This window comes from Leucopleurus acutus, assembly GCF_964270905.1.
Source record: "Leucopleurus acutus genome assembly, chromosome: 1".
NCBI lineage: Eukaryota > Metazoa > Chordata > Mammalia > Artiodactyla > Delphinidae > Leucopleurus > Leucopleurus acutus.
The window spans coordinates 1,457,866-1,483,975 of NC_139142.1; the positions used below are offsets into that span (position 1 = coordinate 1,457,866).

A 26,110-nucleotide genomic window follows, 5' to 3' on the forward strand; every position below is an offset into this window, starting at 1 on the left:
TTCCACATCAGAAACACCCCCTTGGCCGAAAAGAGTTTAATGGAGACGAGAGGTGAGGGTGGTTCCTGTTGCTGTGGGGCAGGGGGAGAAAAGGGATGGGGTAGGCAGCAGTCAGGGATGGTGGGCAGAGAAGGGGAGAGGCCGGGCCATGCCTGACGCCTGCCTGGAGTGCTGGATGAAAGGCTGGGTGGGGAGCGGGTTCAGCCTGGTCAGAGGCAGGGGAGTCCTGAAATGTGGCCCTTCGGGGACCACGTGGCCAAGCAGGACGTCAGCACTGGACCCACTAGCTCCTGCTTGCTAAGTATGCCCGAGGCTCTGTGGGCACCAGACAGCCTCGCTTGAACCCCAGCCCCCAGCACTGGGCAGAAGCCTGGGGGCCGTCCCAGGTCCTTCCTTCTCAAGCCCCACCCCTTAAAAGCACATTCCAAATGGGACCCCTTCCCTGCATCCACCACCTACACCTCAGTCCCCCTAAGGGGCCTCCTTCCCCCACTCTTGCCACACGCCAGCCAGCCTCCCCATGGTGGCCACTGGGCATTGGAAAACACACATCTGGTCTCTCTACCCGCCCAGAATAAAATGCAGGCTCCTGGCCCACAAACCCAAACCTGACGTCACCTCCCTCCATTCTCCCCTGCTGTGCCTGCTGAGCCCCCAGGGCTGCCCCCAGAGCTGCCCTCAGCTCATTCCTTTCTTACCTGTTCTCCCTCCTCCTTCACGTACCCCTCCTCGGGAGCCCCAGAAGGTGCCTCCTCAGTATTCAAGTCCCATCTCAAATGTCACCTTCTCCTGGCAAAAGCAGTTATCTCTGTACATTAATCTGGTTTACTGCATTTGTTGTATATGCTTACCAGCATTTGAAGAGTTATTTTATTTGCTTGCATTCTTGTTTATCATCTTCTCCCTGACCAGACTATAAGCTCCGTGAGAACAGGGACCATGTTTGTCTTACTCAAGGTTGTGTTGCCGGGGCCTGGACCCATGCTGGGCACACTGGAGAAAGCCAGTGAACACTTATTACCTAAATGAGCCCACTGGCCCCTGGGGGAGATAGGTACGTCTCCAGACCTAAGGTAGCAGGATGTGACGAGTGAGCCAGGTCTAAGCAGTCTGGAGGAAGGTGGTAGAGGTGAGTTCTCCTGGGGGGAATCTGGAAAAACCTTGAAGAAGAGGAAGGATTTGAATTGTGACAGGAGCAGGTAGCACTTCTTGAGGAAATTGCAGAAGCATTTCTGTAGGCATAGGGTCCTGGACGAGGGGAGGGCCCAGCCTCTGGATGGCTGGGGTATAAGATCCAGGTGTGCAGGAATTCCCTGGCAGTCCAGTGGCTAGGACTCGGCGCTTTCACTGCCGGGGCCCAAGTCCGATCCCTAGTTGGGGAACTAAGATCCCACAAGCTGAGTGGCCAAAAAAAAAAAAAAAAATTCCAGATGTGGGGTGCTGGGAGCATAGGAGATTAACCTGAAAAGGTAGAAGGTAGACTGGGCCAGGCTATGAAGTGTATTGTTAGGGACTGAATTGTGTCCCCCCAAGATTCATATGTTGAAGTCCTAACCCCTAACACACCTCTGAATGTGACTGTATTTGGAGATAGGGTCTTTAAAGAGGTAATCAAGATTCAATGGAGGGCTTCCCTGGTGACGCAGTGGTTAAGAATCCACCTACCAACAATGCAGGGGACACGGGTTCGATCCCTGGTCCAGAAGATCCCACATGCTGCAAAGGAACTAAGCCCGTGTGCCACAACTACTGAGCCTGTGCTTTAAAGTCCGTGAGCCACAACTACTGAAGCCCGCATGCCTAGAGCCCGTACTCCGCAAGGAGAGTAGCCACCGCAATGAGAAGCCTGCGCACTGCAACGGAGAGTAGCCCCCGCTCGCCGCCGCAACTAGAGAAGCCTGTGCACAGCAACAAAGACCCAACGCAGACAAAAAAAAAAAAAAAAAGGTTCAATGGAGGCCATATGGATAGGCCCTAATCCAGTAGACTGATATCCTTATAAAAACAGGGGGAGACACCAGGGATGCGTGCACAAGACCATGTGAAGAGCTGGCGAGAGGGCAGCCATCTGCAAGCCAAGGAGAGAGGCCTCAGAAGAACCCAACCTTGCCAACACCTTGAGCTACAACTTCCAGCCTCCAGAACTGTGAGAAAATAAATTTCTGTTGTTTAAGCCGCTCATGCTGTGATCTTTTGTTATGGCAGCCCTAGCAAACTAATGCAGGTCTTAAGATTGAAATTTTAAAATTTTAAATAGTACTTTATTCACCTGGTTCAAAAATCAAACAGGAAAGGTAATAGTGACCAGGTGATCAGGTCAACCACAACAGTGAAATGGCAGGTTGATAGTATGCACCTTTGATATGATGTGATGAAAATGGCATTTTACCTCTGTGACATTCCTCCCCAAATCCCATAAACTCAATCTAATCATGAGGAAAATAGCAGCTAAATCTCAAGTGAGAAATATTCCACAAAGTACCTAACCAGTATTCCTCATTAATTGTCAAGGTCATAAAAAATAAGGAAGGTCTGGGGAAGTGTCACAGCCAAGAGGAGCCGAAGGTGACATCACTAAATGTAATGTGGTGTCCTGGATGGGATCCTGGAACAAAGGACATTGGGTAAAACTAAGGGAATTTACCCAATGAATAAAGTATGGACTTAGTTAATAAAAATGTATCAATATTGGTTCATTAGTTTTAATGAATGTACCACACTAATATAAGATGTTAATAGTAGGGAAAATAGGGTGGAGGCTGGGGGAAGGAGTATGGGAACTCTGTATTATCTTTGCAAGTCTTCTGTAAATCTAAAACTGCTATAAAGTTTACTTTTAAAAAGCAATAGTGAAAATTTGGGACTTCCCTGGTGATCCAGTGGGTAAAACTCCGCGCTCCCAATGCAGGGGGCCCGGGGTTCGATCCCTGGTTGGGGAACTAGATTCCACATGCAAGCCGCAACCACGGAGTCCGCATGCCTCAAATAAAAGACCCCGCACACCACAACTAAGACCAGGCGCAGCCAAAATAAATATAAAATAAATAATAAATAAATATTAAAAAAAAGTAATAGTGAAAATTCTTACTCTGATTTCTGTCCCCAATCCACCCAGTTCCCATTCCCATCTGCAATCATTACTTTATTAGTGTTCCTGATCATTCAAGAATTCCTTTATGCAAATATGAATCGATACTGATTTTCTCCCCAAATGGGTTTTTTATTTGCTTTAAAGAGTAATCATTTTTTTTAAATATAAAATAGTTCAAACATACAAAGTAGAGAGAAAAGGACAATGTATCCCATGTACCCATCACACAGATTCAACAATTACCAAGAATTGGCCCAGCATGCATAAGCTATCCCACCTGCCTCGCTCTCCTTTGCTGAACTGTTTTGCTAGTATTCCTCTCTGAACAACCCAGACATCTTCTTAGACCACCCTAAAAATCACATCCCAGCATCAACAGTGACTCCTGAAGGGCCTCTTGTGAACTTTAATCTGGGTGATGTGGAGACACAGAGGGCTTTGCAGGGTCGGGGTGTTTGTGTGTGACCTAATTATGTCCATGTGTGGGATGGTCCAGGCGTGGAGGTCAGAGAAGGGAGGCCAATTATGTACGACCTTGGTCCGGGTACCAGGTGATGGGGCCTGACGCTTGGAGCTTGCAGCAGGATGGAGAGGAGTGGCAGCAGCTGGAGAGCCTCTGTGGCGGGCCGGTGACCAGCCTGGCTTCAGATGGTGCCTGCCTGGAGGACAGAGAGTACCTTGGTGTGAGAGCAGGGCAGCTGCCACTGTCTGTGCCCACAGGTCCTACAGGCAAGAGTGGGAATCCAATGGCCAAGCCTCCCCTTCTCAGGAGAGTGAGCTCATTTTGACCACCGCATCCCAGGTGGCGCTTCTCTGCCGTGCCCTGGCAAAGCCTGTCCCTTGCCTGGCTTAGTGGGCCGGTACCCACTCCTTCACGACTCATGACCATAGCGTGTCAGGGCTGAAAGACCCTCAGAGATCACGGAATCTAACCCCTTCCTGGTTAGAGATGGGGAAACTGACACCCAGAGATGCAAGTTGCTTAGGGCCACACAGGGAGTCAGAAGTAGAGCTGGAATTGGAACCCAGGTCTCTGACTTTCAACCTAGGATCTCCCGTTACCTAGAGCTTCCTCTTCTCTCCAAACCCTGCTCCTAGAAGAGATGTGTCATTAGCCATCGAGGCCCAGTGTGTATAAATTTTAAAATCCCTGCATAATCCCTCTCTCAGGGGATTACCTGGGATACATGTATATACTAAGCCTGCTTGCTAATGATAGCATAACTACAGAAAACTACTATTTATGGAGCAGCTCCCATGGGCCACAAACTGTGCTAAGTCTCCCTAAATATGAGGCAGGTGTTATGATTCCTGTAACTTCCCATTATAGAGGTGGGCAAATTGAGATACAGAGAGAAGATGTAGCTGGTCTAAGATCATACTGTGAGGGTGTGGCCAAGGCAGTGTCTGTCTAACTGGAAAGTCCTACACTCTCAACCACTAACCCCCTTGGCCAAGAGGAGTATGGTGTTGCTCTCTGGCCTCCTCCCTCTTTGTCCCTCAGCCCCACCCAGCAGCCTCAGGCCCCTCAAAGGAGCAGACAGGCTAGGGATGGACTCTGACCACCACCTGCTGTCATCTCTAAGTAGCTGAGCCCTTCCCAAGGTGGGTTTGGGGCCATAAACAGACCCCTATGCTCCGGATGCTCAAGGAAGTTTTAGAGCTGCCTGTGGAGTGCATCAGTTACCATCTCACCTCTCTCAGGGTTCCAGTGACTGGTACAGTGTGGAGGGCACAGAAAGGATGCCTGCCCATTGGCCGGCCTTCACTGATAGTCTGCTCAGCCCCTGCCCTGGCCTCTGTTACTCGGGCGCTCAGACCTGAGTGGGTGGCGTCACGGGAGAGAGGGCTGTAAAGAGAGACCCGGACCCTGGAGAGAAGGACTGGGCGCTGCCCGGAGACGTCTGAGCATCGAAGGATGCTGGTACAGGTGCGCACAGGCCTTCTAGGCCGGGGGTATCGCCTGTGTGAAGGGCCAAGGCTGAAGAGCGGTCACGTGCCCGGGAAGGTGGGCTGGCCGTAGGGAAAGGGCAGCGGGAGTCGCAGAACACGCGGGGAGGTAGCGGTGTCGGGGAACAGGTGCCCAGGGACCGAGCGCCACGCCGGTTCGTGGGTTCATCTTGAGCAATGCGGAGCCGGGTCACTTGCATGGTTTGGGGCGCACCTACACCCTTCCAATTCGGCCCCTGACCTGCAGCCCCACCGGGCGCCGGGAGCCGGGGGTCAGGATGCGGTCAAAGGCGGGCGCGCGCGCCGTCGCCACGGGATGCGCCCCGCCCCCTCCGGCCTCCCTGAGTTGGGGTTCGAGTCTCGGCCCTACCGTGACCCGCTGCGGTGCCCCGGCCGGACCCTTCCTTCTTTGGACCTCGGTTTTCCCATGCCCGACGTCTCCGAGGGTCCGGGATCTTGGCCCCGCACGGCCTGGAGCCCACAGGCCGTCACGCCGGGCGGGGCAGCGGTCCAGCTTCCGCAGCACTCCCGCCCCTCCCCCGCCCGCCCGCGGGAGCGCGGACGCGCTCGTACCTGGCCGCGGCCGGGAGCGAGGTTGGGCGGGCGGGGCAGAGATGCCCCACCCCCGGACCCGCCCCCAGCACAGTCGGGCCAATCGGAGGGGGCGGCTGGCCCCGTGTGGGGCGACGCGCTGGGGGCAGGGCCTGCGGGGGCTGAGGGGAGTCCGCGGGCAGGCGGCGGGAGGCGGTCGGGCGGAGGTGGTGGCGACGACGACCGGTCCTGAGACAGCGACGCAGCGAGCCGGCGGCCACGACAGGGCCGGCCAGGCTCCGCAGCCCGCTGCAGCCGCCGCCTCGCCGTGAGGGCCCGAGAGCGCGGCGGCGGGCGCGCGGCCTGTGAGGGCGGCCGGAGCGGCGGGCGCGGCGCGGCGCGACGCCGAGCGTCCTGTCAGGCGGCGGAGGGCGCCGCGGACCCGCGCCGCGATGATGCCGGTGGGTGCGGGCGGCGGCGGTTTCCTCCGCGGGCGGCTGGCCAAGCCTCCTTCCTCCCGCGGCTCCCGGCCCTCGGTGCCCGCGCGAGCCCGGCGGGCCGGGCGGGCGGGGAAGGAAGTGGCCTGGCGGGCGCGCCCGGCCCCGGCGCCCCCCGGGCGGGCAGGTGGGGCGGCGCCGGCTGTCAGCGAGGGCTGAGCCGGCGTCCGGGCGTCCTTGGTCCGGGGGTCGCTTCGGGGTCCGGGTGCGGGGGCCGGCGTGGTCGGGCGTAGGTCCGGGCGGGGGTCCCGGGCCGGCGCCCCCTCCCTTGGCCGCGGCGCGGCCCTTTCTGCCGAGCCTCCCCGGCCGCGCTGCCCGGGAGGGGAAGCCGGAGGTGAAATTGGAGCCGGTCGGTTTTCCCCGTGCGTCCCGGCGGGGGCTCGGACGGGGAGGCAGGGGTGTCGTTTGGCGCTCGCCCCGTTCCGGGGTCTCGAGGCGCCTCCGCCCCCCGCCTGAAATGGGCCGGTGTCGTATTTGGTGTCGGCAGTGTGGGCACCCCCGTGTGGTGTTCCCACGCTAGAAACCCACATTTCCCCGTAGCCCTTTCCTGATTCTGGAATCCTGTTGTATTATATTTAGGAATTTACTTTACATTCCTTACTTAGGAATGGATTTAGAGAGCCGTTTTAGGAATTCCCTTTCACCGTGCCTTCGAGATTTGTACATTTTGCGTTAACTGGCCTGTTGTCAGTGTGCTTTGAAGGTTGAACTAGGTTCGTTTGTGGTGGTGCCGCCTTTGTCCTGCCCTCAAGGATGCGTTGTACTAGGAAGAAGACAGTGCTCATTAAATTTGCCATTCTCCTACCTGACCTTTTCCTTTACCTGTAATCTAAATAGCGGTGGGTGCTGAATTATAATTTTTCATCTGGCTTTTTGTGAAGTAAATGTCATGACTTTTGAAAAAAATGAAGGGCTGGTGGTACCCTGTTGGATGTATTGGTTTTCTGAGTGCCTGTATATTAAGTAAAATTCTCAAACACATTTATAGTAAAGTAACAACAAAATCGTTCTTTTAGCCTACAATTTCTACATTGAAAATCACATTTCAGAAGGAAAGTACCGTTTCTCTGCATTTTCTGCTTGAATACTGTTATTCTGCTATGCCTGCACCCAAGGACATTTAGATCAGAATTTTTTTTCCCTGATCTTTCAAGTCATTTCCTGTCTCTTGATAATCTCTTCTCCCCTTTTTGAACTGATTCCAACACACCGTGTTTGCAGAGTCTTAAGGTTTGACCTAGTTGATCCTTAGATCCTTCTTTGGCATCAGAGCTTGTTGTATTTTTAAACGTTTGGTTTTAAATGAGTGATTGTCTTGTAATGGAAGGAGAACTGGATGAGCCTCAGAAGAACCAGAATCAAGTACTGGTTCTGCTACTTTTTAGCAATGTGACCTTGAACAAGGCAAGGTCTCCAAGCCTGGAATTACCTCTAAAGCAGGGATAAAAACATCCCAATATCTGAGGGCTGTTCTGAGGATCAAAAACGATGATGTGTCCAATAGTGCTTGTCAAACAGAATGCCCTGCAAATATTTTTTATGGTTAATATGGCTCTGAATTGTCAATTTCTAATTTTAACATCTGCAAGATAAGGCATTTGGAAACAGTTCCCTCCCTATTTCTCACTGGCTAGATTTGGAAAAGGCACTATGGTGTTTTGGAATTTTGAAACCACTTTTAGTTAAATCCTGTAACAGTTGATGCCATAGTAATATTGAAGGATATCTATAAAATTTTGACTGGTTTCATCATTGTATGATGTTTCATTTTAAATACCCTGTTAAGAAATTTGGCTTACATTTTCCATATGGTACACTCAGACATTTTACTTCTGTTCCTCACATAGTTAGAATTTCTAGTCTGAACCTTACCAGGTTTCCTTTTTACGACGTTTGCTTAGCTGGCAATTGGGAAATTTCTTTATGATACTCATAATAATCAAATGTTGTTTTTAAAAAACAGGCCTACTAACTATTTAAAACACACTGCTTTTATTTTTAAATGCCTTCTAGAAACAGATGGTATTTCTCTTAGTCCCTCTTTTGTGGTCTTTACTTTGTATTTCCTTCTTGTTCCCTAAAAGTACGACTTTTAGGATTGAGTCCTTCCTCTATAAATGTAGTTGGCGTTGGTTGTAAATTTAATAGAAGTTTTAAGAACACGCCATTCTTACTTGATACTATCTTAAACTATGTATCCAAGGTATAAATGAGATTTTTTCTTTATTATATATTTGGTGTTCATCATCGTCATGAATCATCAAAGGAGGGTTAGATCGCATTTTGCATAGTTTGTATAGAGTAGCACTACCCAATAGGAATGTAATGAGTGACACAAATGGGACTTAAGTTTTTCTAGTAATTGGTATTATTATTATTATTATTTGCGGTACGCGGGCCTCTCACTGCTGAGGCCTCTCCCGTTGCGGAGCACAGGCTCCGGACGCGCAGGCTCAGCGGCCATGGCTCACGGGCCCAGCCGCTCCGTGGCATGTGGGATCTTCCCAGACCGGGGCACGAACCCGTGTCCCCTGCATCAGCAGGCGGACTCTCAACCACTGCGCCACCAGGGAAGCCCTTGGTATTATTTTTAATAGTATCTTTTATTAACTCAGTATATCAAAAATATTATCATTTTAACATGTAATCAGTATGAAAAATTTACTAATGGATATTTTACTTTTTTTTGGTACTAAGTCATTGAAAGCCAGTGTGAATCCAGTAAAGTTTTACATATATAGCACACCTCATTTCAGATTAGGACATTTCAGGTGCTCAGTAGCTACATGTAGCTGGTGGCTACTCTATTGAACAACACAGGTTTAGAGTATATTCTACTTATTTGAGAGTCTGTAATAACTTTTAATTGATCAGATGGCTTACTGCAGCACCCAGTCTCTCAGCTGTTGGAAATAAGTATCTGGCTGTGTTCTCATCTGACACAATAATGTCTTTGTAGAAATGTTCAATTTGCCTGTTACACAAAGTTTCATGATTGTCTACTTTTAAACAAAGCTGTATTTTGGAATTTTCCCTTATTAAAATATTATGGCATTTTAGTATTTGTGGTCATTCACCTTTTTTCAGTGGGTGACATTTTAAAACTGTTTTCCCAAGGAAAAAAGAGGGCTATACTTTAAAGATTACTCGTTGGCTGGTCCCTAAAGTCTAGACCTGAAATCATTTAGGCCATACCTAAACAGATTTGATAGAAATAAGAATTTTTTTAAAAACTAAATTTATTTATTTATTTTTGTCTGCGTTGGGTCTTTGTTGCTGCACGCGGGCTTTCTCTAGTTGAGGCGAGCGGGAGCTACTCTTCATTATGGTGTGCAGGCTTCTCATTGCGGTGGCCTCTCACCGCATGCGGAGCATGGGCTCTAGGCGTTCAGGCTTCAGTAGTTGTGGCATGTGGGCTCAGTAGTTGTGGCTCACAGGCTCTAGAACACAGGCTCAGTAGTTGTGGCGCACAGGCTTAGTTGCTCCGCGGCATGTGGGATCTTCCCGGATCAGGGCTCAAACCCGTGTCCCCTGCATTGGCAGGCGGATTCTTAACCACTGTGCCACCAGGGAAGTCCTGCTTAATCATTAAGTCATTTGATAGGCTTGAATTTACAGGCTAACTCAGTAAACAAAACACTGAGGACTAGAGAAGATTTTTTTTTAACTGGTTTCTTTAAGACAAAATTACGAACATAATATTACCATTTAAAATAATAAAACTATTTCTAGCCTTTGGAGTGCCCAAAAAATTCACAAAAGGAAAACCAGAGCTTCGCTCATACAAAGATGTGTATATAAAAGATTTTATTGGGCTTCTCTGGTGGCGCAGTGGTTGAGAGTCCACCTGCCGTTGCAGGGGACACGGGTTCGTGCCCCGGTCCGGGAAGATCCCACAGGCCGCGGAGCGGCTGGGCCCGTGAGCCATGGCCGCTGAGCCTGCGCGTCCGGAGCCTGTGCTCCGCAACGGGAGAGGCCACAACAGTGAGAGGCCCACGTACCGCAAAAAAAAAAAAAAAAAAGATTTTATTAGTACAGTTTTATTGAAATAAAGACTAGTCTATAGGGATAACTCTTCTGAAGACTACAGTATTAAGTACAGCAACAAAGTTTTTTTTTTTTTTGTTGTTGTTGTTGTTGTTGTTGTTGTTTTAGCGGCACTTGGGCCTCTCACTGCTGGGGCCTCTCCCGTTGCGGAGCACAGGCTCTGGACGCGCAGGCTCAGAGGCCATGGCTCACGGGCCCAGCCGCTCCGCAGCCTGTGGGATTTTCCCGGACCGGGGCACGAACCCGTGTCCCCTACATCGGCAGGCGGACTCTCAACCACTGCGCCACCAGGGAAGCCCAAGCAACAAAGTTTTGCAGCTATTTAACTTCCTACAATTCAGTTTAGTTATAGTGAGCAGTCAGTGTATGGTGTTTGTCATTATGCGCTAAAGCACTGCATCATATAGGCTTTGTGGTGGTGTCTGTATTTTTATGGAGAACTGAGGCTCAGGAAGTAAAACTTGGCTAAGGTCCCCCAGATAGTAAGTGGTAAAACAAGGTTTGAAAACAAACTGTCTGACTGAAAAGCCTTTGCTCCTAGCCGCTGTACCAGTCACTTACTTGCTGTGTAGTCAAGGCATTTTGCTAGAGGTGCTGGTAAGTTGAATTGGGCTAAATATTTTCCCCTGATGCTTAGCTCAAATGGAGCTTAATATTTAAAAGATTCTCATGGTGAATCTTTTTGATAATAGGCAATAGTTTTCGCCATCTTGAGTTTGGGGACAACTCTGTTTTTTTGGTTTTTTGTTTGTTTGTTTTTGCGATACGCGGGCCTCTCACTGTTGTGGCCTCTCCCGTTGCGGAACACAGGCTCCGGACACGCAGGCTCAGCAGCCATGGCTCACGGGCCCAGCCGCTCTGCAGCATGTGGGATCTTCCCGGACCGGGACACAAACCCGCGTCCCCTGCATCGGCAGGCGGACTCCCAACCACTGCGCCACCGGGGAAGCCCGACAACTCTATTTTAAATGTAAATGTGTTAAATGTCTCTTTTTTTTCTCAGCGTCCTACTTTGAAAAGTTTATGCCAGCATATATGCCTAAGAGTTACTTAGAATTTTTAGCATGATAGAAACTTAAAATATCACCAGGTTACTGTATTGAAGTTATATAACTGGTTGTCAACATGCATTTTTGTGTGTTTGCACAGATGGGCAGTAACTTCCCAGCAAATTTTGGTGGGATTTTGATGCCTTGAAGTGCTGTTGCCATAGTTATTTCACAAACTATGGTTCTAGGGCTGAACAGAGGAATGGTGGTAATCAGGTTCTATTGTGACACTTTCTTGGCTCGATTGCTTTGTTTTATTTCACTGCAAAGATAGCCGTATGACTGTTGTTCACACTAATTGGTAAGCAAAAGCTGCTGTTACTAGATTTTGTAAAATAAAAATCTTTGCATGGTGACATCATACAGAACAATAAAAGACTGGAAAATGAGGTAGTTTTGATTAAAATTAATAAGAGACATTCGAAATGTTAGTGTCTAATTCAGAACAGGGTCTTGCTAGGAGTATTGTTAAGTGTGTCTAGAGAAAATGTTAACTGAAGTTTTGGCAGCATCATGATTTATAACATATGTTGTGATTGCAGTCATAGTAGGTCAAGCAAATGCAAAGGCCCTGTGGTAGGAGTGTGCCCAACATTCTGGAGAAACAAAAGGAGGCCTTTGTGGCTGGAGCAGAGTATGTGGGGGGGCGGGGCGCGAGAGTGGAGGAGATGAAGTCAGGAAGGTAATGGTGGTGAGCGGATGAGTTAGGATCTTAAAGGGCCTTTTAAGGGCCTTATAGAGGACGTGGAGAGAAATTTCTTTTGGAAGAAATGAAACACAGTGGTTTACTTATTGTATCATAAGTAGCTCTGAATAGCAGGCATTGCCCAGGTGACTTCACTGTAGCAGAGTATGGGCCCTGGTGTCAGTTGGCTGAAGTGTGGATTCTGGCATCACCGTTTATTGGCTCTCTGACCCTGGGTAAAGTTACTTGATTCCTCAGTTCTTTGTCTTTAAACTGAGGATAATAATAATAGTAACCTTAGGGTTGTTAGGAGGATCAGATGGATTATTACAGCAAAAGGTGCCTGTTGTGTGGTAAATGCAAATGTTAGTTATATGTAATAAGTTTCATTTCCTCTGGAAAGCTTTCCCATCTTTGCCTTGGCCAAATACACCAGTAGAGGCCTTCAACCTGGTGTGCCTTTTTTTTTTTTAAAGATATAATTCACATACCATAAAATTTACCTTTTAAGGTGTACAATTTAGTGGTTTTCAGTGTATTTACAAGATTGTACAACCTTTGCCACTATTTGATTCCAGAACATTTTGCCTGGTCTACCTTTGCAATACTTGTAGTGCAGTCTTAAACATTTGTTTGTGTGACTGGTAAATGTCTTTCTTGTCCTAGACTGTAATTTTCATGGCAGCAGGAGCTGTCTCTTTTTATTTGCTATTTACCACCAGTGCCTGTCCCAGTGACTGGCCACATAGTTGGTGTTTGGTGACGATTTTTTGAATGAAAGAAGGTATGATGTGGAAAGTAGTGTCAGACCCCATTGTGAAGAGGTGTGTGTGTGTTCTAATGGGGTTCGCACTTGATCCCGTGGGTGATCAGAAACCACCAAACGTTTTTAAAAAGTGGAATGATGCAGTCAAATTTGTATGGTAGAGGGAGAATTCTGGAGCCAAGGCCGGGGCATGGACTGTGGAGGAAGGGAAATTAAAAAGAAACAGGAAGAACAGTTAGGAGACCAGCTGGTGCAGGTCAGACTTGACATGAAGGTCAAGGGAAAGAGCCAGTCAATAGGAGGTAAAATAGATCTGATGGAGTGAGAGGGTGTGTGAGAGTGTGCGTACATGTGAGTGTGTGTACTGACGTGTAAGTGTGTGTGATTAACAGGAAGGAAGTACAGTGGCTGGAGTTGAGGATAACAGGTTTATTGCTTCAGCAGCCGGGCTTGTCTTTCCTGTAACCAAGATAGAGAACACGTGAGAAGGAATAGGTTTAGAGGGCTGTAAGGGGATGCATGAGGTTTATTTTGGGTGTGTTGAGCTTGAGATGCCTGCTATATCCTGCCTGAAAGATGTTACTCTTAAATCTTAAGGTAAAATAAATATATTGAGTTAAAAAAATCATTTGCCCTATATTAAGTGATTTTTAATGTTGTGTTTTTGGTGTTCTAGATTACTGCCTGGGCATTTGTGGCATGCCACACACATGTGTCATCCCTTGTACTTGTCATTTTGCCTGATCAGCCCCACCCAGAGCCCCCGCTAGACCCAGCTTCATGGGACAGTGGCTGGCCTGGGCCTCCTCCATCTTTGTGGAGTATATATGCACACTTTTTATAGCAGTGTAATCTGTGTCTCTGTATTGATAGTTTGTATTTTGCTTTTTGCTCTATTGCATGCTTATAGTTCTATCTCATGGCAGTCTTGAAAATAACATCAGTAAATAATTAAACTCAAAAAAAATTAAACTCAAATGATCAAAATATAGACAGATTTTTGTGTTAGAATAGGAATGAGAAGTGAGATTTTGTCAAAATGTGAAGAACGATGAAGTAAAGTTTGATGGTTTCAGGATTAACAGAAAAAAAAAAACCCAACAATACGAACAGAGTATTTATGATAGAAATACAGATGTAAAACAGGGGGCATAGTGATTATCAGCTCAAACTCTGAAGCCAAGACTGTCTGGTTTCAAAGTCTAGCTTTGCCACTTACCAGCTCTGTGACCTTGGACAAATTATTTAACCTCTTTGTGTCTTATTTTCCTCTTTAAAAATGGGTTTTAATAGCAGTGTATTTCAAAACGTGGTTGTGAGGATTGTCAACTGCTTAGTGCATTCTGTTGATAACATCTGCTCCTCTTAGTTTTCTCTAGCAACCATAAGGCCTCATGGCAGAGAGGATTCACTCAGCAAAGGACCATACGTGAACTTTACGCCACCTAGGTAGAATGCCTGTGTTCTTTCTGCCAGGAGAACTAGGTGGTAATTGCAAAATCAATCAAGTTGATAGGACAGAGCGGGATGGTTTGTATTTCTTAGAAATGAAGGTTTACCTTCTCTTTCCAGTACCCTCTGTTATCCAGACCACAGCTCAAAACCAGCTCAGATTCACTTCACTCAGTGTTTTGTCAGCAGAAAAGCTCACCCCCTGCTCTCTGGTCTGTACCTAATTGGCACGTTCCAGGCCACCCTGTATAAAATGTCCCTCCCTGATTGTACTTCATTTTTCTTTATAGTACTTATGTCCACCTAGCAGATATTTGTGGAGGCTCCATGAAAGTGGGGCTTCATTTTCTTTTCCCACTGCAGGATCCCCAGTGCTTAGGATACTGCCTGCCTCTGATCGGCATTCAGTAAGTACTTGTTTACTGAATGACCTCAGCAGGCATTTAGGGCACATCCCTTATATGCTGGGTCTGTGCCACGGCTGGCACAGTCCCTGCTCTCAGTGAAATCACGGTGGGGAACAATCATGTAAATAAAAAGTGCCATTCTGAAAGATAAAGACTGTGCGCCTGGCAGAGTACAAGCTATGTACGGCAGGGCACAGTGGTGAGAGGAGTCTTCTCAGCCTTGGGATGTCGGGGGAATTTTCACAGAGGAGGTGACATTTGAATGGAGTTGAGAAGGATGAGGAAGAAGGGATTTTAGGTAGAGGCCTTAATGTTTCCAGGGCATTGAGATCTGAATTGGTGTAGTATATTGAGGGAAGTTGCTTGGAGCTTAAGGCCAGATGAAGCAAGGAGGCTAGAAAGGAGGTCGGTAGAGGTCAGATTCTGAGGGCCATGTGTGACCTGCATGAAAGTTTGAACTTGATCCTGAGAAAGATATGAAACTGTTGAAGTTGGTTGTTTTTTTTTAAACTGCGGTAAAATATACATAACAAAATTTACCATTTTAACCATTTTTAAGTGTACAGTTCTGCGGAATTAAGCACATTCACATTGTTCAGTAGCCATCGCCACCATTCATCTTCAGAACTTTTTCATCTCAAACTGAAACTACCGTTGCAGGATTTTAAGGAGAGTTGTAAATGCTCTAATTTATGTTAAAGTTGGCATTAAGTGTCTGGAATCAATGAGAAGAGTCTATCAGGATAGTCAAGGCAGAAGGGGTCTCCGAGCAGTCAAAATAGTTGTCAAAGAATCATGCGCTGAAGCTAACTTGGAGGCGATCCTCCTCAGCCCTCACTTATCATTGATTCGTAGGTGTTAGTTCTAATTTACCTGGCTTCTAAATCTTTAGAAGCTGCATCCGAGGTTGCTGGAGGGGTGTAGCTGTGGGCAGACATGCTGCTGGAAACCGTAGAAAGAAACAGCTTTAAGAAAACCTGAGGTTGTGGTCTGAGGGTGGGCATCCTGACCTCAGTCAACACCAAAGATAGCACAATGACAGATTACAGACTACACACAGGGTGGTGGTTAAAGGTCCTCATGATGACTGAGTCATCAAGAAAAGACTAAATAATATCAGTAATGTAGACAGCAGCTGGACACATTTTAGATGAGCTCTGTCCAGTAGGAACATAATGTGAGCCACAAATGCAATTTTAAATTTTCTGGTAGCCACATAAAAAAGTGAAATTAATTTTAATAATATATTTTATTTAACTCACTATATCCAAAAATTATTTAAACATGCATTTAATATTAAAACATGATGGGTGAGGTGTTTTACATTCATTTTTTTCATACTAAGCCTCTCAAATTCCAGGACACATTGTATACATACAGCACCCCTGATTTTGGACTAGCCACATTTCAAGTTCTCAGTAGCCATGTGTGCCTAGTGGCCATATCAAATGGACAGCACAGTTTCAGATTTTGGCTCAGACAAAGGGGTTAGATGCTCAGCTATTCAGAGAATGCTATCATTCATAAGAATTAATTCCTCAAGGATTATACATGGCTGGTGTTTTGTTTTATTTATTTTTTTAATTAATTATTTATTTTTGGCCGCGTTGGGTCTTCATTGCTGTGCGCGGGCTTTCTCTAGTTGCAGCAAGCAGGGGGCTACTCTTCGTTGCGGTGGCTTCTCTTGTGGAGCACGGGCTCTAGGCGTGCGGGCTTCAGTAGTGTGGCACGTGGGCTCAGTAGTTGTGGCTCGTGGGCTCCAGAGCGCAAGCTCAGTAGTTGTAGTTCATGGGCCCAGCCGCTCCGCAGCATGTGGGATCTTCCCAGATCACTGCTCAAACCTGTGTCTCCTGCATTGGCAGGCAGATTCTTAACCACTGTGCCACCAGCGAAGTCCCTGGTGTTTTATTATAGTAGTTTTCATTTACTAATTTTTGCTTTTATTTTCGAAAAACTATTGAGGGACAGTGTAATGCAGTAGTTAAAGAGCACGGATTTGGGGGTAGACTGTCTGGGCTTGAATTTCAACTATTTAATTTCCTACCTATGTGATCTCGGGTGAGTTAATCTCTCTGTGTCTTAGTGTCCTCATCTGTAAAATGGAGGTCATAGTAGTACCTACCTCGCTGGTTTTGTAAGTATTAAATGAGTTATATATAAAGAACCTATAACAGTGCCTGGTCTATTATAATAAGCACTATAGATGTGTGCTTTTATCCTCCAAATGTTTAGTATCTCCAAAATGTTAAATGATCTTGATTCAGTACATTTAAAAAACATTTTTGCTTTGGAGACTGCTTAATTTAGATAGGTATTTAACAAGTTTTCACAGGTGAAAAATTGTAATTTTGTGAGGATATATTCTAATTGATGTCTTTGGGTAACTAATTTTATTGTTTACTGGGACATTAAGGGTGCTTAACAACCACAGAAATAGTGTAATTAATAATTAAAGGATTTAGGATTCTAATTAAAATTAGGAAAAATTTGAGAGGATGATTTTATCAACATTTAACTACTAGTACTGTTACAGTTAAACTACTCTCTCTCAGAAACACTTCATCAGCCCTAGTATGTCTGGGAAGACTACCTAGTTCAGTTTTCCTTCAGTATATTCTAACACTGAATTATTTTGAGAGTTTCACCTTCTACTGTCATTTGTAAATAGAGTAGAAAAGAATAGCAAAAGTAAACCCAAAATATAAAAAGAACACTGTGGAAGACATTTAAGAGGAGGTCCTTTATCACCTTCTAGAGTGAAGCATGGCTGGAAACATAACCAAATTAGGGTATGGTTATTTAAATGTCAAGTTTTTGGCACAGAAGAAGGCAGTGCTTAATGGGGTTTATTTAATCATGGCTGTTTTCATCTGTCATTGATTGGTGGTCTGTGGAACAGTTAAGCAGACTCTCTGCTTAGAGCATAATCTCCATACACAAAAATAAACTCAAAATGGATTAAAGACCTAAATGTAAGACCAGATACTATAAAACTCTTAGAGGAAAACATAGGCAGAACACCCTCTGACATAAATCGCAGAAAAATCTTTTTTGGTCCACCTCCTGGAGTAATGAAAATAAAAACAGAAATAAACAAATGGGGCTTAATTAAACTTAGAAGCTTTTGCACAGTAAAGGAAACCATCAGCACAATGAAAAGAAAACGCACATAATGGGAGAAAATATTTGCAAACGAAGCGACTGACAAGGGATTAATCTCCAAAATATACAAACAGCTCATGTTTAATATCAAAAAACAACCCAATCAAAAAATAGGCGCCCTGGTGGCGCAGTGGTCCATCTAAATGTCCATCGACAGAGGAATGGATAAAGAAGATGTGGTACATATATACAATGGAGTATTAGCCATAAACAAAGAACGAAATAATGCCATTTGCAGCAACATGGATGGACCTAGAGATTGTAATAGTGAGTGAAGTAAGTCAGACAGAGAAAGACAAATATCATATGATAGCGCTTCCATGTGGAATTTAAAGAAATGGTACAGGGCTTCCCTGGTGGCGCAGTGGTCAAGAAGCTGCCTGCCAATGCAGGGGACATGGGTTCGGGCCCTGGTCCGGGAAGATCCCACATGCCGCGGAGAAACTAAGCCCATGCCCCACGACTACTGAGCCTGTGCTCGAGAGCCTGCGAACCACGACTCCTGAGCCTGTGTGCCACAACTACTGAAGCCCGTGCACCTAGAGCTCTGCAACAAGAGAAGCCACCGCAAAGAGAAGCACGCACACCACAACGAAGAGTAAGTATTCCCTGCTCGCCTCAGCTTGAGAAAGCCCACGCACGGCAATGAAGACCCAACACAACCAAAAAATAAGTAAATAAATTTATAATTTAAAAAAAAGAAACACATTAGAAAAAAAAGAAATATGGTACAAATGAACCTGTTTACAAAACAGCAGTTGAGTCACAGATGTAGAAAACAAACTTGTGGTTACCAAGGGGGAAAGGAAGGAGGAGGTATAAATCGGGAGATTGGGAATGACATATACACACTACTATATATAGAACAGATAATTAATAAGAACCTACTGAATAGCATGGGGAACTCTATTCAATACTCTGTAATGACCTATATGGGAATAGAATCTAAAAAAAGTGGATATATGTTTATGTATAACTGACTCACTTTGCTGTACAGCAGAAACTAACACAACATTGTGAATCAACTATACTCCAATTAAAAAATGAATAAAAATTTAAAAAAAAAACAAAAGAACATAATCTACTTACCCCCTGGCTCCCGCACGCATTCTCCACTCCCCTTCAAGGCTAACTCCTTTAGTCTCAGCCTACATGTTGCTTCCTTTGGGAAGTCTTCCCTGGTGCTGGCATCTGGATCAGGCTGTCCTTCTGTGGGGTGTCATGGCACTCTGCAGTTTCCCACTGTAGTTTCCTGGTGTCTCTTCTCTGTCTCAGCTCAAGGTTCAGTGACTGGGGCGATGTTGACAGTCTGTGTCCCGAGCCTGGCCCAGGGCCATGTCGGGCTCAGTAAAATTTTCCTAAATGAATGAGTGATCCTGTAAGTGTGTCCAGTTTATGTTATATACATTGTAATACTTTGCTTTACATTATGGGTTTTGGTTTTTTGTGTCTATTATACTGCAGTGTCTTGTCATAAACACGGGAGGATAATTATCTCCTTATATGGTTATTTGCCTCTAGAATCGAACAAATCCTCAAGTATCATTGTTAATAGAGAATACCTCATGGTCCAGTTGGTTTCTGGTGGGAGTCCTTTTGGAGAGTTGCTGATAATCAGATACTAAGGCTCATATGGGGTAACTGGGAGGGAAAATGGGATATTTTGATAGTAGCAGTAGCAGCTGCTTATGCTTTTTTTTTTTTTTGATGTGGACCATTTTTAAAGTCTTTACTGAATTTGTTACAATATTGCTTCTGTTTTATGTTTTTTTATTTGTTTGGTTTTTGGCCCTGAGGCATGTGGGATCTTAGCTCCCCAACCAGAGATCGACCTCACCCCCTGCATCAGGGGGCAAAGTCTTAACCACTGGACCGTCAGGGAAGTCCCCTGCTTATACTTTTTTTTTTTTGCGGTACGAGGGCCTCTCACTGTTGTGGTCTCTCCCTTTGCGGAGCACAGGCTCCCGGACGCGCAGGCTCAGCGGCCATGGCTCACGGGCGCAGCCACTCCGCGGCATGTTGGGATCCTCCCAGACCGGGGCATGAACCCGTGTCCCCTGCATCGGCAGGCGGACTCTCAACCACTGCGCCACCAGGGAAGCCGCCCTGCTTATACTTTTGATAGTCAAGTCAAAGTAGCTAAGTTCCATGACTAAATTTAATGGAAAATTATCTTTTGTGTTTGTTTTGCCAGTTTGTTTTGTTACGCAAAATTAAGAGATTAAATTAAGAGATTAAATTAAGAGATTAAAATCTCTTAATCTGAAGCTTTATGGTTAATCATACAATAGAAGAGCCCATTTCTATCAGTTGATGAGGTTTTGGCTAATATTCAGAGAAGTCTGGTGCTAGAGGTTACCAAGGTCAAAATTCTGCACCACCATGGAGTCAGGCAGGACAAGACTATAAACTCAGGGTTAGTAGTCTTTTGGAGGCTCAAGTAGACGTTTAAATTGTTGCAGAATTTCACTGCCTTCGTATCTTGCCATCCCCCTCCCCAAGTAGTACCTAGCAAAATCTACTTTAAGTGCCTTGCACTTTGGTTTTGAAATTTTTAATTTCTTGTGGTTTGAAGACTTATTAGTTTGTCATAAAACCATGGATTACGATCTCTATTACTACAGAGTGAGGAGGGGTACAGGATGAATAACTGCTAAGATTGTTTCTAGTGCTGACTTTTTATGATGTTGTATTAGAGCTGAATAGAGGGATCTCCATGTGAAAGCCCTCTGTTAGGGAAGCTCCTGGAGAAGCAGGTGGGTCTGAGCTGGCATTGCAGGTGAATTCTGAGATGGAGAGAGGCCAAGTGACCCAGACCGAGAATGGCGTTAGAGCTATACTTTCAACAGATATGTTTGTGCCTCCATGATATGCCAGGGCACTGTGAAAGATATGAATGGCATAGGAGGGAAGGTAAACGAGGTACAAAAAAAGTGACATTCATCAGATATTTACACAACAAATATTTATTAACTCTTATTATATGCCAACACAATGCTAGGCATTGGAGACTTAAAGACACTGATTCCCTGTCTTCAAGGGGTTTGTAGTCTAGTTGACAGAAACTTTCAAAACAAGTACCTTGTGGGACCGAGTGTCTGAGAACACAGACTTTGGAATCAGGTAGGCCTGGGTCCAGCCTTGGCCCTGCCACTTACTCTGTGACCTTAAACAAGTCACATACCTGTTGGAGTTTATCTCCTCATCTGAAAGTAACAGTGTCTCTCAATAAATAATGGTGTGGCCATAGGGAGAAATAATATATAGCCTAAAAAAAAGGAGTAGAACTGTGTGAATTCTTATGGAAAAATGCCCCAAATGTAGTGTTGGCTGAAAAACCCGTTTTCTACTTAATGTGATCTCACTGTAAAAAAGAAGAAAAGAGTTTTGTGGTGGAGAGAAAGGTCTAAAAGGATATATACCAGCTGTTTAAAAGTGTGAGTCATTAGGGGGACTGTCTGTTTTTTATTACATCTGTTGTTAGACTCTAAAAAAAAATTACGTGGGTGTTAATTTGCCACCTAAAAAATAATAAGGATAATAGAAAAAAAAGAAAAAACCCCAAAGAAAAACAAAAACCTCTTCCCAGGATTTCTGGCAGGATTGAACAATATTATGCATTGGAGAATGCTCAGCATGAGGTCTAGCACATAGTGTCAATCAATAAATGGGTGCCGTTACTTTTATTGCTGTTCACAGCAGCTGAGGAGGAAGATGGGTGCTGGACTGCAGAACCCTTGAAAGTTGAAGTTAGGTTCTGTGGTTTGAATTTCCAAGGTCAGTTGACTCCTTGGATGTAGGATCTTGGTTGTCCTGTGGGTGTCCTTGGTTATCCCACGGGGCCCAGATCTGGTGACTAGGGTCGTTGTGGTCCATGAGCTTTTTCTGGCCTTGGCTGAAAGAGAGAGACCCACAGCTGGGTGAGGTATGCCAAACCTACATGCCAAGCCCATCCCCCCTCCCCTCATTCTCTTTTGAGGATAGAAACACTGTCTGCCTCATCTTGAAGGGAGGGGGAGAGGTGGCCTGCCAAGCTGTGCTATCTGTCCTAAAAGAGACCTGGGACTCTGATGGGCCTTGTAGCTTTTGGAGTCATCCCCGAGTTTAGATTCGGACCTTGAGTGACGTATCAAGACTCTCTTGGGGGCTTCCCTGGTGGCACAGTGGTTGAGAATCTGCCTGCCAATGCAGGGGACACGGGTCCGAGCCCTGGTCTGGGAAGATCCCACATGCCGCGGAGCAACTAGGCCCGTGAGCCACAACTACTGAGCCTGCGCGTCGGGAGCCTGTGCTCCGCAACAAGAGAGGCCGCAGTAGTGAGAGACCCGCGCATCGCGATGAAGAGTGGCCCTCGCTTGCTGCAACTCGAGAAAGTCCTTGTACAGAAACGAAGACCCAACACAGCCAAAAATAAATAATAAAAAAAAATAAGTAAATTAAAAAAAAAAACTCTCTTGACCCTGCTTCTTCATCTGTAAAATGGGGATGATGCTCCTACCTCTTTCACTTGCATGTCATAAATGGTTCTTTTCCTTGTTTCTGTTGGATTAAGGGTGGAAAAGAATTTTTTTGAGGTATGATTGATGAGTCATTTTATAAGGCTTACTTTTTAAAAAATATTTATTGCTGCATTGGGGTGGCTTCTCTTGTTGCAAAGCACGGGCTCTAGCCGCACGGGCTTCAGTAGTTGTGGCACTCGGGCTCAGTAGTTGTGGTGCACGGGCTTACTAGCTCCACGGCATCCCGGACCAGGGCTCAAACCCATGTCCCCTGCATTGGCAGGCGGATTCTTAACCACAGCACCACCAGGGAGGTCAGGGCTTACTTTTCATCTGCCGGTGAAGTAGATAGTTGGAATGAATATTCATGGAAAAAAAAATCTATTCTGTAGTTTTCATTTTCTCTTTAGTCCTGATTTTTAAAATATTTGTTGCTTTGTGGTACTCATCTCTTGGGAGTATTTTCTTGCAGATGAAACAATGTAGTTTTCCATAGGTGTGATTTATACTGGGTGCCCATACATCCAGGTGTGCAAGAGAACATCTTGGTTTTTGCCTGTTGTCCTGGCATTCTGTTTTGTTAGCTTTTTTTCCCCACTCAAAGTGACCATGTTTGGTTCTTAATTATATGGTCACCTAGTTATATCCCAATTGAATGCCTTTTTAACAAATAGTGTCACTTAGCTTACATTTTTCAGGATCCCATTGATAGTCATGGAGTCATTTTCAAAATTTATTATAGGTCTGTTTTCTGATCAGCTACCTTTTATAATTTGCACTTGATGTGTTCCTCTGTCAATTTTGTTTCATGGTTCTCTTTTGTAATTTAATTTCAATTCATTTCTATAATTTTTAGTTCTGGCGTTTTTCTAACTTCTGCAGTGCCCAGGGTTGTTGCCAGGTATTTAAATAAACAAGAAAGGAAGGAAATTAGATTTGAGAGAATATTGTATGTCAGGCTTCTTGCTGGACATTTCACAGACCTTCTCATTCAATATTAAGTAAACAGTGTAACTAAATAAACTGCTGAAAGGGAGGCAGCCTGCTGGGCTGAGAATTGAGAGACCTGATTTCAGTCTTGGTTTTGTTACTAATAAGATTTATTAACCTTGACAAATTATTTCCTTCTCTGGGCTTCTGCTTCCTCATCTGTAAAATGGGGAAAGAGTGGTGGTTAGGTAAGTCTCCTTTCTGGCTCTAAGATTTGATGACTGATCTTTATGATAGCTTAAATTTGAAACTCTCAGCATATCCCTTTTAATTGCATTGAATGCTTTTATGAATGGATTAAGAAGCAAGTGGTTATTTACTCTAAAATAACTCAAATTACCAAAAAAATTTTTTATCCTTTCTTTTTCCCCAAACAACTTTACTGACTATTGAAAAAAAATTGAGGCACCTGTGTACTGTCCTCTCAAATTTGCAGCTTAAAATGTATGCTTTTTGTAGGGCTGGTATGACTGTTACCTCAGGAAACACAACATTTTATTTTTGTGTTAAAACGTGGATCCTTGTGAGATCACTCTGAGTGCTGAGCCAACAATAATACGTTAACTGTTTTTGTGACCAGAGGGGGAAGAAAACTATTTTGTGGCAGTGTAGGGAGATGATAAGACCAAAGGAAAGGTGATCTGTCAACCTGAGCCCCATTTCCTCTCTTCTTCTGGATGGAGACAGTTGGAGCTTTCAACTTGGTACAGAGCTGGGACTTCCATGTGTTTGCGGAACAGAGTTGCTGAGGCCCTTGACCCTGTGGGGTGGAGGGAAAGGGAGGTAGGTCTCCGTAACAGGATGATCCTGCTTCTCACGTCTTGTGAAATGCTGGCCCTGAAGCGGGTCTTCTTGCTGGCCTTTTCTCCCTACCTCCCTCCCACTTTTGCTTTTGGTTTTGTTTTGCTTTTATGCTCTCTGTGCCTGTTTGCAGGTAGAGGACTAGTCAAGGCCTGGGAGGCAGTGTGGCACAGGTTTTCGGGAGCCAGGCAGACTTGTGTGTTCACATCTGAACTCAGCTACCCAGGAACTGCTGTGCCTTGGATGAGCGCTGAACCTTTTTTATACCTCAGGTTTCTCATTTGTAAAACGATAGCAACTTTAGTAGTTGAGTTGATTTTGGTTGCAAGTACTTTCTAAAATCTTAGAAAAGGGACTTCCCTGGCGGTCCAGTGGTTAAGACTGCGCTTCCAATGCAGGGGGTGTGGGTTTGATCCCTGGTCAGGGAACTAAGATCCCACATGCCGTGAGGTGTGGCCAAAAAATTAAAAAAAAAAATCTTAGGAGGGGCTTTATTGGAAGGATGCTGGAGGGAGAGCTGAACAATGGAATCTTCAGGTGGAGCAGGAACCGGGACGACTCTGGGGACCTTGGCATCAGGGGTGGTGGGCCCCCTCTCTACGGCACAGTCTCTTTCTCAGCATCCACTCCATCAGCAGATCCATCAGAGCTACCTTCACAGTCTAGCCAGCTTCTGTTCTGCACTACCTCCGGGATTCTCTCTCTCTCCTGGTTTCCTGGGTTCGTCTTCTAAGGGCCTTCCTGTTTCTGTGCTTCTTCACCCTCAGTCTGTTCTCAACAAAGCAGCCGAGTGAGTCTGTAAATCATGATGGTAAAACATGCCACTTCTTAGCTGAACTCTAAGGACTTCCAAGCTCCCTCTGAGCAGAAGCCTAATTAGTAGTTTACCTCTCATCACCTACTCTTCTCCCCTTGATTTCTCTGCTCCAGCCAAGCTGACTCCTTGTTGATTCTGAATTGTACCAGGCATTCCTTCTGCCTCAGGGCCTTTGCACTTGTTCCCTCTGCCTGAGTGCTCTTCTGTCAGGCTGTCTGCAGGCTCATTCTCTCACCTCCTTCCCAGAGGCCTTTTCTAACCACCTTACTTAAAATTAAAATTGCCTTGTTCCCAATCTCCTTTGCCTGCTTTGCTTTTCTCCATAGTATACATCACCACCCACCATACGATACATGTTCTACCTACTTATTTTGTCTCTTTCCTCAAACTATAATGAAAACTCCACAAGCAGACACAAGAACACTGTCTGCTTTGTCAGTGCTGAATCTCCAGCGCCTGGCACACAGTAGGCACTCAGTGGATATCTGTGGGACGAAGAACATTTTTCATCGCGTATCTTCCTTAGTTTGAGTCAGCAATGGCAAGAGGGATGGGCATGTAAAATAAGCCTGACCCCTGAAAACTTGCCAAGTGTGCGTCCCAGAGAAGAGGGGAGAGAATTGTCATCTGAAAGCCATCCCAGTTGGGGTCTCTGAGGTTGCCGTGAGGACTGAATTGGTGTATGATTGCCTAGTAGGGGCTAAGAAAATGTTCATTCTTTTCTCTTTCTGAAAACATATAACTTCCTGACAATATTAATACTCAGAAATTCAGTCAGATCTCCATAATAGAGCTTTTTGTTTGGAAAGGTAAAAATTTGGATGTGTGATAATAAGAAAACTTATATGCAGCCTCATGTTGTAATGAGTGATGGAATACATAATTCTCTCTTCAAAAGGAATGGTTTTGAAGTTTTGCAAATTGTACACAGGTTTTTATAAAGGTTCTTCTGGTATCTGAGCAGATCCAAATCTCAGGACCCAGGTCAGGTCAAGAAAGAGGTGAAGACATGGAGTGGGAAGGCATCAGTTTTCAGTTTAGTCTTTGTTAGTAGGAATTTTTTCCCAGAGGCAGTCTAGGCTGTGGAGTACATTCATCTTTGGATTTTATAATGAGTCTCTACTAATTTACTGTTTTGTGTTCATACTTAAAGTGTTTTGCTTTTCAAAGGAATGTGTACATTATATATTTGAAGTGAGTTCTTCCATTATAAAAAAAATAGTTTACGTTTCTGATAACTTTTGAATAGAGATTGTTTCTTACTGTTTCATAGGGATGAAGAACTTGAATAGTTGTGTTGTTTTTTGTTTTGTTTTTAAAGGTGTTCACAGCTTTGTTCCTGAGCTATTCAAGTAGAAACTTAAGC

At 45.3% G+C, this 26,110-nt stretch overlaps 1 protein-coding gene across 1 annotated transcript in view; it reads left to right on the forward strand.

The window, feature by feature from the left end:
- The first annotated feature begins 5,798 nt into the window (after positions 1-5,798).
- Positions 5,799-26,110, forward strand: part of PPP1R13B (protein phosphatase 1 regulatory subunit 13B) — a 74,881-nt gene continuing 54,569 nt past the window's right edge. The window contains exon 1 of the mRNA XM_082848349.1: positions 5,799-6,033. Within this exon, the coding sequence (XP_082704475.1) occupies positions 6,025-6,033 (9 nt within the window). The 5' untranslated portion in view covers positions 5,799-6,024. The remainder of the gene's footprint in view (positions 6,034-26,110) is intronic.